Source organism: Stegastes partitus, unplaced genomic scaffold (assembly GCF_000690725.1).
Source record: "Stegastes partitus isolate 25-593 unplaced genomic scaffold, Stegastes_partitus-1.0.2 Scaffold243, whole genome shotgun sequence".
NCBI classification, from domain to species: domain Eukaryota; kingdom Metazoa; phylum Chordata; class Actinopteri; family Pomacentridae; genus Stegastes; species Stegastes partitus.
Window position 1 is genome coordinate 310,016 of NW_007577974.1, and position 9,056 is coordinate 319,071.

At 41.1% G+C, this 9,056-nt stretch overlaps 1 protein-coding gene across 2 annotated transcripts; it reads right to left on the minus strand.

Moving 5' to 3' along the window:
- Positions 1 to 2,676: 2,676 nt before the first annotated feature.
- Positions 2,677 to 8,090, minus strand: irf7 (interferon regulatory factor 7). 2 transcript variants are annotated; one of them, XM_008281758.1, is made up of 10 exons: positions 8,007 to 8,090; positions 7,505 to 7,658; positions 5,976 to 6,147; positions 5,794 to 5,891; positions 5,613 to 5,664; positions 5,385 to 5,501; positions 5,073 to 5,275; positions 3,751 to 3,952; positions 3,516 to 3,631; positions 2,677 to 3,428 (listed from the first exon to the last, which is right to left on the minus strand). In XM_008281758.1, exons 1-10 carry the CDS (start codon positions 8,012 to 8,014, stop codon positions 3,237 to 3,239), a joined length of 1,314 nt encoding a protein of 437 aa, XP_008279980.1. In that variant the 5' UTR covers positions 8,015 to 8,090; the 3' UTR covers positions 2,677 to 3,236. The 2 variants fall into 2 exon arrangements, with proteins under 2 accessions (XP_008279980.1, XP_008279981.1); XM_008281759.1 differs by lacking the exon at positions 2,677 to 3,428 and having other exon boundaries at positions 3,526 to 3,631; positions 3,762 to 3,952.
- Between the last annotated feature and the right edge of the window lie 966 nt (positions 8,091 to 9,056).

Here is a 9,056-nt window from a genome sequence, read left to right on the forward strand (position 1 = left end):
GTGGAGATCATAATTCCACAGAAGGTACCAGATTTTACTTCGGAGTGATTAAGGTATAAGCTTCCAAGATCGATGGCAGTTTCCTTGCAAAAGCGTCGTCCTGGTTTTGTCACTGTCCCGCCTGGTTCTGTCATGTGTAACATTTTAACTACAAAGTTGAGTTCTTCTTCTTTTTTTTTTTTGTATTAATTGTTCGTTGATATTAAGCTAACTTTACTGGCATCACTTTATGGTTAGGGAGATCAATTTTCAGGCCGTATATGAGGTGTGGCTGATAAATCATGAGACTAATGTCGTTCATTTTTAATGAAGAAAACTCTGCAGCTCACTCTGCGTTCTGGTTTCCTGCCAATCAAAGCCGTGCAGTCTTCTGTTTGTTTGTTTTCTTTTTCCTCTTCTGGAACAGACTTGAAACTGGTTCCCTTAAATGCTGACGTGATTTCGGGGAGGAGGAGGGGGAAATAAGTGGTGCTGGATCATTAGGGAGCGTAGTCCAGTATTATGATTTGTTTCTCAGCCAAAAGCCGCTTCAGTCAGAGCGGCGAGTGTTCTGGCGTAGTGTCCTGAGCATCGATCAAACCGTTTTCTCACAGCTGTGGCCTCTCTCTCTCTCATGATCCTTTCCCACACAGTTTCTCAAACCTGTTTGTTGTAAGACTCGCGTATTGATGGCGACGTGAATCAAAGTTTTCTTCATTAAAACTGACTCGCAGCGTTAGTGTGCATGTGTCACGCCACAACAATCTCCAATGGAGGTATAATAGAAGTGAACACATGCCTTTAGTTCGGAACAGTGAAGGTTTCTTCTGTAGTGATTACAGCCTTGTTATGATGATCGTTACTACTTTACACTGCTTTCTCTAACAAAACCAATTCCTGCTTGTTCACCATTTTGGCTTCGTTTGCCCTCTTTAAAGACGGATTAGTGGGGTGGTCGCACTTGCCTTGTACTTTGCCATTCATGTTTAATTGGGCTTTGTAAAGCCAAGGAATTGGAATGGAGGAATATGAAAAATAGGTGCTCATGTTATCTGAATGTATGTGAATGTGTTTTATTTTGTTGTTTTTTCTTCTGTATTTACTTGATCAAACAGGCCAGGTGTTTCAAAGAGGGAACACAAACAATAAATCACTGATAATAAGTAGAGGGTTTGTCTCAGTTTAATTCACCGACTCGCTCACATTCTGTCCCGTTTTCGTCTTTTCATTTGAAGGATTTAAGGCTTTAATTGGTGAATATCTACTATGAACTTGTAATAATGATTGATGCCTCATGCGCTTTTATTCTGCCCGGGATCCTCTTTATTTGCATCGGTTTTACATTTCAGTCTGAAAACAACCTCTTGGTGGATAACTTTGTTTTCTTTTCAAAGACAGTGTTTTAATAAGAACAGATCTTTGTTGGCATTCCTTTTTGGATTATCGTGGCCTAGAGAGCATCACTGGGAGTCAGCATGGAGATATTTATAAGCCTTAATGTTGCTCCGAAAAAAAGGCGTACACAGTGGTATAAAGTAACTGAGTACATGTACTCTAATTCCAATCCCTCAGTACTTTTTTGAGCTGTTTGTTCTTTGAGTATTCCCACTTCATGCGACTTTACACTTCCACTATAAATGCTTTCTACTCCATTTCTTTGGTAACTTTATTTACTTTATAGATGAAGATTTCTGCACAGAGGATAATACAAGGAGCTTTTAAAACACATGATGAAAGACTAAACCTTAGTTTTCCCCACCAGTGTTTTTCCCATCTAAACATCAAACATGGATCCAATACCTCAGAAAAATCTAATATTTGAGAAAAAATCTTAAAACTAAGAACATGTCAGAATTTCTTTTTTTCTTTTTTCCCCCCTCCCTATAAATCTGTGTATAAAACTGTACATAAAGTAGTTCAAACCACCTCCAGCAACTACAAACAGGAACATGCCTCTTATACACTGATACCTCCATCTGCATTTTGCTCATATTTCTGAATTCCTGCGACATATTAGAAGGATTTTTCCATTGTTAAAACTAAAAACATTTGGTACATTTAACTGTTATATGTGTTGTTAATACTTGGCGGCATTTCTTTCATCATTTAGCTTTTGGGACAGCTTTCCTCTATTAGTTTTGATTTTATTATTACTATTTTGTTAGTTTTAAATTTATTTTTTGGCCTTTTTGCCTTTTTTAAAAATGTGACAGTGCAGTAGAGAGACCGACAGGGCAGCTGGAGAGAAGGACCTACGGAAAAGGATCATGAGTGGGATTTGAACTCATGACCTCCACATCGGGGACTAGAGCCCCTGTACATGGACACCAGCTCAACCAGGTGAGCTGTAGCGGCGGCCATTTTTGATTTTACTATTTGTTCGGATTTGAGCTTGAGATTTTACCAGCTGTGTTAAAATAGCTCCTCACAACCAGGTAGACACGAAGCGACCTCAAACACTAAAAACTACCACAAAGAGACACACAACAACCTCAAAAAGATTAAAACGGCCTTAAAAGGACACTAAGATGAGGAACTCCAGGTGAAGTCTGTGTTTAGTATTTTAAAGGTTTCTCACACCACTGATTGGAGATTATACCATGAAACTGATCTGTTACAGGCTCTCTGCTCTCTATTACTTCCCAGCAGCCTTTGTGAGACGTTTGACCGCGGCGGCAATGAAAGACGACGCAGTCATCGAAATAATGCAAGTTATATTTATTCAGTATTAAAAGTGCAAGATGACCAGCAGAGTAGAAAAAGTGTAAAAGAATATTTACCACACACATGTAGCCGTATGACACGTAAAAAAACAACAACTTCATAAATATACAAATATCTGATCAATAAGCCAGAAATGAACAGAACGGATTTGTCATCATGTTACACGTCATTTGGTTAATAACAATAATAACTGAACCATACGTTATATTAGAAAATAATTTGACATTCACAATAATTGTATATGATTTGTTCTGAAGCAATGTTTGACTTTAAGTCGTGTAACAGTTTGATAGCACAGAAGCCCGTTTGCAGCCATGTAGTGATAGAAGTGTCAGTTTTATGACTAATGTGAAAAGGAGAGAAACAGGAGGGTGATGTTATATACATAAGTCTATACAGTCCTGCTTTATCTACAGTAATACATTCAGCTGATCACTCTATTGTCTAATATTGTTTGTGTGGCAGTTTTGGAATAGAGCAGGAACATCACCCTGTAGGTAGTTCAATAGTCCCCCTGAGTGGCAGGTGGGGGATCAAATGTGATCAAGGAAGGAGGGTTCCACTGCCTGCAGCGGCTCCACGGTTGTGGGCAGAGCAAATAAAGAGTTGATGAGATCTAAGAAGCTGTTGTGTGAGATCTGCAGGCTGACGTTAGCGCTGTGAAGAGATGAAGCTCCCTCCATCTGGGCCAACTCGTGGAAATGTCTGCAGATTAAAGGAACCACCTGCAGGAGTGAAAAGGGAGTTTTTACTGCAGAACAGACGGGAGCTGAACTCTTAATTCTGTACGTATCATTAAGACAGAGCATTACCTTCACTGCAATAAGCTTCTTCTCCAGAGGTTTTCCATCAGGGAACTTCTCTCCGAAGCACATGTTGATGGTGTAGTTGGGAGAGCCGCCGTTGTTCTCTTTAAACTCTCGAAGCTCTGAAACGGAAGGAACCATTTGTTTCTGTGTTAGCCTCATACTGACTTCAAAGTTTAAAAAAAAAAAAAAAAGGAACCGTTACATTCGGTAGTTTCACACGCAAGAGATCCACACCTACCATTCACATACTTCTCAAAGCTCAGGAGCTCTATCGTGGTGTTTTGGGGCAGCTTTGTGGGGTTTGCCTCGGCCTTGCTGGGGTCGCTGGTGCTGGCGAACACATGGCACCGGTCCTGCCTCCAGGCGTAGATACCAGTGTCTCGCACCTCCAGGAGCAGACCTCTCTGGATGCTGTTCAGTATGCGGTTGGTGTACTCGATCTGGTGTAAAGAAGGATGTGATTAGTCGAACCCTTTGTCAGCCAGAGGATGTACAGCAGTTTATTGTATATTGAGTGAATCCCCCCAGCAAGTATTCTGATGTTCATTGTATTGTTGCTGCATGTTGATTTTTTGAGTTTTACCACTTTTATCTGCATTACAGCACTACAGAGAGCTGATAGATCCCGAATTCAAAGCACATTTCATGGGTGCAAAAAAACCCTCTAATCACGAGGTAATTTGTTTACAGGGTGGTGGCACAATGGGAACAGCCTTCTCCCACCAACCAGCACATACACCTCCCAAAGGACGTCATCGCATAACCATAAGTGTGACCTTTATAATTCTACATACTGCATTTAGTTCTCTTTCTTCTTTCCCTTCGACAAGTGTCTTTTTATACGTGTATATTAAAGTAATGAGTAAATACACTGAAACGTATACAGCAGACTGAGCTGGGCGTTTATGTTTGTTTTCTATAATACACTACGAGCAGGTTGCAGGAGGCACATGGCCCCTTGGATTTATTTTGCCCTCTGACTTCCTTGAAACGCCTTGGATTAATCAGTGTTAGGCTGCTGATATTTTAGAGCCAAGGCCATAGAGTCTAATGTGCACAAACCTCAGTCAGATAAAGGATCAGTGAGTCAGGGGGGACTAGGGGATGGCAGGTTAACAAGAGGATGTGTTTTGCCTTTTTGCCCGTAGTGAATTTCTAAATTTTTTGTTGAAAGCCTTGAAAGAGTTGTAGAAGACACTCTTGCAGAATCGGGGAATTCCAGGTTTTCAGAGTTCTTTGTGGAGGAGCAAACTCAAGCTTTTTATTTGTGCTCACATTAACGCATCACATGGCGTTATAAGAAATCTTAAACTAAACTCCGTCTACACTGGCCCCTTTTATTGTTTGTATAAAGCAGTAACTGTTACGGTCACACGGTGTTTTGTCTTTTGCTTGTTCATGCTGAATATCAGTAGGAAACATACTGAATCGAGCTGAATTGGCCAAAGCAAGTGAGATAAACTGTTTGGGGATGAATTTTAGAAGTTTGTCAGTGTTTTATAGTGTTTTTTTTTTCTTATATTAAGTCTCATCAGATGTGCAGCTTGTGTACTGATGTACCTGTTTGTGGTCCAGCAGACCGTCGGTGGAGGGGAAACAGATCTGATGGGCGTTGAGCTCCGGGGCCTCATGGGAGTAGTGGAGCTGGAGCCTGGCAGTGCTCAGCGTCATCTTTAGCATTTCTCTTTTCCTGTAGTGGATGGAGATCTCCAGGTCGTAAATACTCGGCTGCGGGAGTGAGCTGATGTCCGGGGCAGGGTTTGCTGTAAAAAGAAGTCACAATAATCTATAAAAAAAACATGACTTCTTCCTAGGTAATCATTTGCAAACATTTTTTTTCTTTACGGTGCATTCCAATTCACTTGAACTTACCCATGCAGTAGGGCGACTGTTCGGGTAAAAGCTGTGGGAGGTTCTCAGCTGCAGCGGGGTAGTTTTCAAGGACGACTGGGTTGCGCGGGGCATAGTTCTCTGCCCACGTCTGCTCATCTGTTTCACAACAAAGCTCCGGTTAAACTACACTTGACCTTTTTTTATGGACCACGTGTGACTGTAAACAAGTAAAGATGATCATGCTAATTTCTACGGCTACAGCTTTACCTGCTGGACGGCTGTCGAGATCCAAGGCCCTGAAGTTGTTCAGAAGATTGGACTGTTTGGAGGAGGAGAAAAAAAAAAAAAGCATTTTAGCATTAACAAGGTCAGCACACATCACAACAACAATCTTTGTCACATTAAACCAATTAACAGAAGTGAAAGTGCGTTCTAGACAGTGCTGCACCTCGTTTCCTGAGGGGAAGTACTCTGCCGGAGCGAAGATATCTGGAATCATGTCAGAATCCTCCTGAGAGTTCTGTGTTGGCAGACCTTCATAGTTATCTGCAGATAAAGAAAGCAGACCAAATTATTTTGCGTTCAGACTCGAGATGGTTGCCACACTGCTTTACGTTATAACCGTCTTACACTCAGTGTTGATGATCTCATAGATTTTATGAGGGTCGTCCGAATTCTTGGAATTATCTTGCACCATCTTGAAGCGCACAGAAAGGTTGTTCAGGGCACAGCGGAAGTTGGTTTTCCACCTGGCCTTGTCAGTGGGAAACTCGTTAATTTTTCCACTCGCTACTGCCCAGGCCTGTGAACCAAACAGTGAAAGTTACTGTAAGAGCCAAAGAGGAAAAATATACACACTGGAGTATTTTGCATTTTGTAAGACTTTAGATGTGTCTTTATTTAAAATGGAAATATACTTTTTAACTCCACAAAATGTTCCTAACATCAGACGTTCCTCATACTTTACAGACTTTAACCCTCTGAACCTCTCAATCTGCCAACATCAGCTGAGACAGAAGTTGTAAAAACAAACAACAAAAACTCAGGTTTGAATTAATTGTAACGCGCCACCCTTTCACGAACATGAACCATATCTAAGCTTAAAATCGTGATATGTTTACTATTTATTCTGCACGGCTCATTTGAACAAAATAAATCATTTCCGCAAACTAGAGTCTTTAGAAATCAAAAGATTCTGCACGATTCAGCACAACTCTGAAGCCGTTAGTGAGTCAGCTGTAACCGACTGACATGTGGCCACTTTATTTGATGATTCTGCTGAACTGGGCTGAACTGTCGGCTGTATTTACACAGAGCAGAGAGGAGACGAGCATGCAAACAAGTCAAAATGTAAACAGTGAAATATCAATAGTGTGTAGTTGTTGATGTTTTTTTTTCTCTCTCCACGTGGTTATGGCTTTAAAACTGAGCCACGCTGCACAAGAGACATTTTTAACTTCTCCAACTGCGGTTATGTTGTTTCCGTAGACGTGCTGGACTTCACACCGCAGTGAAAAAATGAGCCGACAGTGAGTACAAAGGTGCTCAGAAACTGCCTGGGGTTCAGAGGGTTAAACGTTGTTTACATTCACCACTTGAAGCACACTTTGCGTTCCATTTGAATGATAGATACTGTATAAGAGGCTGCAGCGATGAAAACACTCTGACCCTTAGGTTTAATCAGAAGTACTTTACTCCTGCTTCAGATTTATGACTATGATTACTAAACAAACACTGATGTGGCTACAGCACACCTCCAATTTGCATGTGTTCAAACAAAATTCTTATTTAGGAGAAGATTGCCACACTTTTCAGCTGCTGCTGTTCTCTTGGGAAAAAAAAACACCTGGATGTTTGCTTTAGTATTTAATCCTTCCCTTTTTTTTTTCTATTTACAATGTGATACTGCCACAAGAAAGTGGAAATGTCACCACTTGAACTGGTACACTATAATTGCCTCAGAAACCACCTGGCACCTGCAAAACATCAGCGACCCGGCAATAAGGAAGTAAAGGAATGAACAGCTTTTGTAGGGAGTATTAAGCAGCACGTACTCAATTGTCCCTTTGTAAATTAATAACCGTGACTTCGGCACAAATGTCAACAGTTTTTTTTTTTTACTCACGCTGGTGCTTCAGTGACAAGGCCACTAAACTTACCCGGAATATTTTGCTGTCCTCATCGTTGCAGTCCTTTCTGGAATTGTGCTTCCACGGCACTCTGAACTTGTTTGGACCCACAAAGCACAGGCCAGGATATTGGCCCGTTTCCACTTGCTCTATGAGCCAGCTGGCAAACTGGGGCTTGGGAGGGCTGCAGGGAAACACAGATAGATCAGGGTTGGTCTTTAATGAAACACTTCACAGGAGGAGACAGGGGAAATGGAGACAAGCAGCTTAACCGCATATAAACACACACAAAAAAAAAAACTGCAGTGAAAAGCTACAGCCCAGTGAGCCCGAGGAAGCAGAATCATGCTAAAGCAGTGATCAACAACACTTTAGTGGACTTTTTCAGTGCATAATAGAAAAACAGCTGAATGAATCTACAGAGAAAGTAAGTTCTTAGTCACAATGCACTCCTAACAAAGTGAAGCAGCATTACAATCATGAATTCAGTGTGCAAGGAGGAAAAGAAAACAAAGAATGTGCTTCCTCCTACCTCTGCATCCTACAGCGTTGATTTTACTCTCGGCAGTGCAGCGGATCTGGTCTCTTGCTGCACTCTGGCTGCATTTATAGGAGCCTCACTGCTCAGTGACATCATGCGAGACTTCTAATTTCTCCTCCTCAGTGGGAGGGTGCAGCTGTGTGTGGCAGAGCAGGGTGAGTTTGATTCGTGAACAAGCAGGACCTGACACGTTGACTCGCAGCATTAAAGAGGAAGTCGCGCTGCTCCCGGCTTGACGAATCCAAGACACCCTCTGCAGGCCGGATGCAGGAGGAGTGGAATTTCATGTGCTTGGGAAATGCTAAAGAGAAACTGAAAGCCGTTTTTGCTGATAGTGTTTCATCTCTTTTATTGCATCACTGCGTCATTTGCATTTCATCATCGAGTATTACAGTATTTTTTTTATTGTTATTTTTATTTTTTACAGCATGTTCACCCACTAAAGCAAAGTTATTGCCTCATATTTGGCAGGAAACTCAGTTTGTGTTACATTCGTTTTGTATTTTTAAAAAAAATGCTGTTCAGCTAAACTCTGATTAATAATTAGCTATAAATTGGAAATCAGAAGGATTTTTATCATTGATAAATACTCAAATGGATTTAGGATTTCTCCGAACTTAACTTAGTTTTTTTCGAGACTGGTGCCAAACCCACTGTGTATTTCTTCTTTGAAAACCGGTTCTGCGATGTTGAGTCATGTCTCATGACATGAAATGTTCCACTAGGTGTTTAAAATAGCGTTCACCCATAAAAACAAGAGGGATCAGTACACAATTAAGGCACCATATAGCAGAACAAGCAGGCTTTAGTTTATACTGTTTGCAATGTGATGCAAGAGACTTGTAAAAAAATGTTTAATCTCACTTGTGATTATAAATAGGCAGCTGTAGATATACCCATATTGTGACAAAGGAAGGTTGCATCACGTCACGCCGTCGCATTTTTTCTTTACTCCACATATAGCCTCCTGATGGTTTTCTAAGTATTTTCATCCCAGATGGGTAGAAATTACCCCACCTGTTCTGACACCACCTACTCTTC

What these genes read in the sequence shown, in the direction of transcription:
- irf7 (XM_008281758.1), bottom strand. An exon ending in TGAGATCATCAACACTGAGT is followed by an intron (nt 5,892 to 5,975) that starts GTAAGACGGTTA and finishes CTTTATCTGCAG; the next exon opens with ATAACTATGAAGGTCTGCCA. An exon ending in ACAGTCGCCCTACTGCATGG is followed by an intron (nt 5,276 to 5,384) that starts GTAAGTTCAAGT and finishes TTCTTTTTACAG; the next exon opens with CAAACCCTGCCCCGGACATC.